Source organism: Suricata suricatta, chromosome 10 (genome assembly GCF_006229205.1).
Source record: "Suricata suricatta isolate VVHF042 chromosome 10, meerkat_22Aug2017_6uvM2_HiC, whole genome shotgun sequence".
Classification (NCBI taxonomy): domain Eukaryota; kingdom Metazoa; phylum Chordata; class Mammalia; order Carnivora; family Herpestidae; genus Suricata; species Suricata suricatta.
Genome location: NC_043709.1, coordinates 62,856,913 through 62,862,912, shown reverse-complemented (window position 1 = coordinate 62,862,912; position 6,000 = coordinate 62,856,913). Strand labels below are relative to the sequence as shown.

At 44.0% G+C, this 6,000-nt stretch overlaps 1 protein-coding gene across 5 annotated transcripts in view; it reads left to right on the top strand.

The window, feature by feature from the left end:
* Window positions 1-6,000, top strand: part of DIP2B (disco interacting protein 2 homolog B) — a 224,119-nt gene that overhangs the window by 205,367 nt on the left and 12,752 nt on the right. For all 5 annotated transcript variants that reach the window (XM_029954849.1, XM_029954847.1, XM_029954848.1 and 2 more), the window contains 5 exons: window positions 884-993; window positions 1,469-1,599; window positions 3,178-3,346; window positions 4,388-4,558; window positions 5,547-5,608. In XM_029954849.1, the coding sequence (XP_029810709.1) occupies window positions 884-993; window positions 1,469-1,599; window positions 3,178-3,346; window positions 4,388-4,558; window positions 5,547-5,608 (643 nt within the window). The remainder of the gene's footprint in view (window positions 1-883; window positions 994-1,468; window positions 1,600-3,177; window positions 3,347-4,387; window positions 4,559-5,546; window positions 5,609-6,000) is intronic.

The following is a 6,000-nucleotide window of genomic DNA, read 5'->3' as shown; positions in this document are numbered from 1 at the left end:
GGGTGTCATGCTGAGTGAAGTAAGCCAGGCAGAGAAGGACAGAAACCATATGTTTGCACTCATAGGTCTAGCAGGAAAACAAGAGAGACCTAATGGAGAACCAGGGGGAGCGGAGGAGGGAGAGAGAGTTGGGGAGAGAGAGGGATGCAGAACTTGAGAGACTATTGAATGCTGAGAATGAACTGAGGGTTGAAGGGGAGGGGGGAGGGGGGAAGAGAGGTGGTGGTGATGGAGGAGGGCACTTATGGGGAAGAGCATTGGGTGTTGTATGGAAAACAACTCGACAATAAAATATTGAAATAAAAAAAAAATCTACCATGTTAACTTGGGGGGGGAAAAAACCACAACTTTTAAAGCATTCATGATTAACATAGTATGTTGGAATCAGCATGATTAACAGCTAAGGATTGTTAAGCTTTTTGAGTTATTTTAAAAGTGCTTAATGTGAATTAACTTCCTAACAGTTTCTATGAGGGTAGGTATTCCTCCCATTTTAGAGATAAGGAAACAGCCACAAAGAGGTTAAATAACTCCAAAGTCACATCGATGGTAAATGGCAGAGCTGGGATTTGAACACAAGTGATTTGCTTTCTTAGTTCATGTTTTCTACCAGTGTGTACATTATCCCTCACTGGCCTGCTAGTAAATACATTTACCTGATGTGGATTTGCTTGTCTATATTACCCAATGGTGGCCTTGACCTCGGCCCACTTCTGGGAGTGACATCCGTGAGCTGTTTGGTTAAATATGAGAAACCGAAGCCTTAGCACATTCCAGAAGCTGTATTTGTGCGCAGCAGAACTGTAGAAAACCAGGGGAAGACAAGTGATTTTCGCGTTCCACTGTGTCTAATTGACATCAGGTTTTTCTTCTTTCGTTGCAGATGACTTACCCAGGAAAAGGTTACCTCAGCTCTATAAACCGCCCACTCCTGAGATGTTGGCATATCTTGATTTTAGTGTCTCCACAACCGGCATGCTTACAGGAGTGAAGGTAGAGAAGTCCAAATATACTCACTCACTCTCTGGATGCTGGTGAAATGCCAGGGCTGTGAAAAATAGAAATGACCACTGCCCCAGGGACTTCAGATGTGGAGGCCAGCTAGTTGTACCCGAGACCAGTAGGCGGAGGATCAAAGGTCCCTGCTATATTTAAATAAAAGCGTTGGCTCTTCCGGAATAAGTTATCCCGAGGAATTTGTGTTACGAAGTGTTCTAAACCTGGCCTAGAAGCTAACAGATCATAAGAATCGCAGTTAAAGCCAGTATGAGCCTTAGATTCATATTTCATAGAACTCAGTATTGGCTAATGGACAAGAATATGTTAGATAGGCTTTTTAAAACAATGAAAAATATATGTCATTTTGAGGAGTTTGGGGGAAATGGAAATTTTTCAAAACTGTCATTAGAGGTTTTTTTCTGCCTGTGGGTTGCCAGCTCCATCCTGTTCCATGTTCCCTACTTTCCAGATGTCCCACTCGGCAGTCAATGCTCTTTGTAGAGCCGTCAAGCTCCAGTGTGAGTTGTATTCTTCTCGGCAGATCGCCATCTGCCTTGACCCTTACTGTGGACTTGGCTTTGCACTCTGGTGTCTCTGCAGGTAGGAATGGAAGAGCAAAGAAGGAATGAGTGGGGATGTCTTTGGGGCTATTACCATCTCATCCTTCCCTTTGCTTCCTCAGTTTGGTAATGTTTCAATAAAATGCTGATGTTTCACGAATGTGGCACCTAATAGGATCTCTGAAGTTCATTTAGCTTTGTTTATAATCCCTTTCTTTCTTCTCTGTTAGTTTTATGCCTCATACTTTTGTATGTCAGTGATCTTATTACATACTCTCTGCTCCATCCTGTAATCCTCATTTTAGAGGCCGAGCCAAGTAGAAGGGTGATACTTGGGTGAAATATGTCATGCTTTGACAGCCAGAACACATGCCCTAGGTTTGGCAGGAAGGAATATAATGAGAGTGGATGACAGCATGTGGCTGGAAAGTGGCACGCCTGGCCCGGCCAGATTGTGTCTTATGGAATAGCAGATCCCCACTCCTCCCAGGGAACCTTACCTCAGCCCTGCGTTTTCACCTCCCTGGTGGACATCTCCATGAATGCTTCACAGATACCTGCAACTCGGCATTCTTGTGTGTCCCCATCTTTGTTAGGATGGGACCATCCACCGTAGGGTAGTGGGTATTATCTTCAATTGTATGTCTCACATCCAACTGTCATATTCTTTGTGGCTCAGTTGTTCTTAAACCTACCTGTACATAAGAATCACCTAGGGGTCTTTAAAAAAGCAAACTAATGGGCCTTCCCCAGACTTACTAACTTAGAGCTCCAGAGGTAGCAACCACAATTTCCTGTATTTTATAAATTCAGGATTCTTGGGCTCTTTGTGATTCTGATCTATCCACATGTTGAGGATTCATGGCAGTAGATTATACACATAATATGTGACTCTCTCTCATTCCTTTCTCTTCCTCCTGGCTGCACTGTCAGGATTCAAGCCCTCATCATCTCTCACTTCTCAGAACTGTCTCTCTGTCATCAGTGTCTGTGTCTCCAGTCCCTCTCCATGGTGCTAATTTTACCCCAGCTTAAAGCCACAGTGACTGCCTGCTGGGTAAAGTCCAAACTCCTTCATACAATAATTATACTCTCTTATAGTTTGGCCCCAACACTTCTGGCCAGACTTCTCACCACTCCATCATGCATCCTATGCTGCAGGATTTCATATGAGGATGCGATTTCTGATAACTTTAAACACACCATATACATCTGTGCTTCTTTTCCTTTGCATATGCTGTTCCTTTGACTGGAATGCTCTCACCATCACCCCCATTTCCTCCAGCCACTGTCAGATTCCTGCTCACTCTTTAAGCCCCAGCTCAAGTGATGCCTATTCAGTGAAGCACCCCTGCCTCAGCTTTCCTGATTCAAATGACTTGCTCTTTTATGATCTTTGCATCTCAGTTACTGCATATACTGTATATACGTTAGCTTTATTTTAGTTATCCTCTTGTGGGGTGGATAGTAACAAGATTGACTCCTCAACCTTTATATCTAAGATGACCCTCCACTGCCCTTCGTGCTCAGTAAGTACTTGTTGAATGGATGGTAAACTAAAACATCAGGATATCTAGAATGAATTGATAATGTCAGCTCTTGCCTTTTTTCCCTGCAGTGTCTATTCAGGTCACCAGTCCATCTTAATTCCTCCTATGGAGTTAGAAAACAACCTTTTCCTCTGGCTCTCCACCGTCAACCAGTACAAAATAAGGGACACTTTCTGCTCCTATTCAGTAATGGAGCTCTGCACCAAAGGGCTTGGAAACCAAGTGGAGGTGCTAAAGGTAAGAAGCAACTACAAGTAGCCAGTCCAGGGAGGCTTTACAGATATGGGCCAGGCATGACAAGACCCAAGTAGGGGTTGACAGGCATATCTGCCTGTTTTTTGCTAGTCAGTCAATATCTTGTAAACCTTAGGAATTTTATTTCTTCCATTTTCTAATGTAATGCACTCTTTCAAAGTTGAATCTTAGCTTTTCTTTATGGAGAAGAAGGTAAAATGAGTCAGGAGGCTGAATGGAAATGACTTCATGTACAGGTGAAAGACAACTGTGACCTCCTATTGGACTTTTCTCAAAAGAATTTGCAACCTCAGACTATTAGAGATTGGAGACTGCCCCAAAGATAAAGGTCAACTTATTTATGTTTGTATCCAGGGATGATACATGTGACCAGCATATGAGAGTCAGAAAACACTGAAAATTATGACCCTAAGAAGGAAAAAAGATAAGATTTAGGGCGCCTGGGTGGCTCATGCGGTTGAGTATCTGACTCTGGCTCAGGTCATGATCTCACAGTTCATGAGTTCAAGCCCTGCATCAGGCTCTGTGCTGACAGCTCAGAGCCTGGAGCCTGCTTCAAATTCTGTGTCTCCCTCTCTCTCTCTGCCCCTCTCCTGCTTGCGTTCTGCCTCTCTCTCTCTCTCTCTCTCTCTCTCTCTCTCTCTCTCTCAAAAATAAACATTAAAAGAGAGAGAGCGAGAGAGAGTGAGAGAAGATTTGATCTCCAGTGTGCTAGATTTCTTTTTCTCTCAGTCCGTTTTGAAATAGAGAGACATCTAAAGTATAGAAATGGGGAGGTATAAAAATGAATTGCCGAAGAATGTTAGATTCTTAGATAAAAGCGGAAAGAACTAGAGGAAGAACAGATTTACCACTGGGTAGTGATTTTAGGGGAATCCCTTGGTATTTCTAAAAATTTTTGTCTTTGGGTGTGAGAAGAGACAGTACCTTGGGCTTCCCTGACCTACGTAGCAATGGCCCTGCCTATTCAGTTCTTTCCATGATCCTACTAACTTGGGCTCCTGTGCCATTGGTGTCTTACAGACCAGAGGAATCAACCTCTCCTGCATCCGAACGTGTGTGGTTGTGGCCGAGGAGCGGCCCCGCATTGCCCTCCAGCAGTCCTTCTCCAAGCTCTTCAAAGACATCGGTCTGTCCCCTCGGGCTGTCAGCACCACATTTGGATCAAGAGTCAATGTAGCAATATGTTTACAGGTGAGTATCATGAAATCTTCCTTGATAACAAATGGAGAAGTGCGTGGTGCCCTGCAGCCGGGGCTTCAAAGCCAGATAGCCTGGCACGGGCCCAGCTGCACTTACTTGCTCTGGGACTGCGAGCTTGGCATGTGGGTCTCTCCCTGCCTCGTGTGCTCACCTGTAGGATGATGAGAAGAGCACTGTTCTTCACAGCAGAATCGCTGAGTTACCAGGTGCGCACGCTTGGAGCCTGGCTTAGCAATTGAGCACCAATGTAAATATTTACTCTAGTAGTTTAATGGTACATGATGATGAATCAAGATTTTTGAGTCCTATTTGAATTTTAATAATATCTTACCTTCTGTTTTTCTGTCTCTTTTTTTTTTTTAACAAAGGAAGCACAAATAAGCCTGTATTCTTTCCTTCAGCCAGATGGCAACTTTGCCATGTTACTCTTGGTGGGTAAATAACAGAAAAGAACTAAGTCTGATTTTATGTAGCTTGGAGGCACTAATTTGGTAAATACAGGCCTGGACAAGAGTGAGAGTAAAAGAAGGTGGCCTGCATGGGTAGATGCTTTCAGGGCTTCTGTGACCACAGGCAGGTGACTTCCATGTAGCCTTATGATGATTTAACCCTGGAGCCCCACCCCAGGGGTGCATTGCTGTGCGCTTGGGCCAGGGTTAGTTTTGAACGTCCTATGGATGCTGGCCTGTCTCATCTCTGCCTTGAGTAACCTTTCAGGGCTGCTCCAGGCCCTGTGACCAGGCCCGTGGCCGCCTCTCTCAGGAGGGAGGGACAGAAACCCGAGGCCATGAGTCCTTTTCAGGTGTTGACTGCAAATCTGCCTCCTCTGGTTGAAGAGAGGGTGAGCTTTCAAAATAGAGTTTGGATTTTTCATGTAAATGGCTAAATTATCTGTGTCTTGATTTGAGAATGTGAAATATGGAAATATAATTCATTTAAATTTTGAATAAACAATACATTGGTTTATTTTTTTCTTTAGGGAACCTCAGGGCCTGATCCAACTACTGTGTATGTAGATCTGAAATCCTTGAGACACGACAGGTACAGTACATTTGTTATGCTCACTCCCTATTTTTTTAAGTTCATTTATTTTGAGAGAGAAATATCTCAAATGGGGGAGAGGCACAGAGAGAAGGGTGGGGGGAGAGAGAGAGATCAGAGAGAGAATCCCAAACAGGTTCCGCACTGTCAGCGCAGAGCCTGATGCAGAGCTCCAACTCAAAAACCGTGAGATCATGACCTGAGCTCAAGAGTCAGACGCCCAACCTACTGAGCCACCCCGGTGCCACCTATTTGAGCTTCTAAGCATAAAAAATGTTGAGCCTCAAGAAAGCCAGCACTTTATTTCCCTCATTCCTTTTGTTTGTACCTTCCAGGAAGGGATGGAAAGAGGGAAGGAATTCGTTTTTATTAATACCTAATTAATATTTATG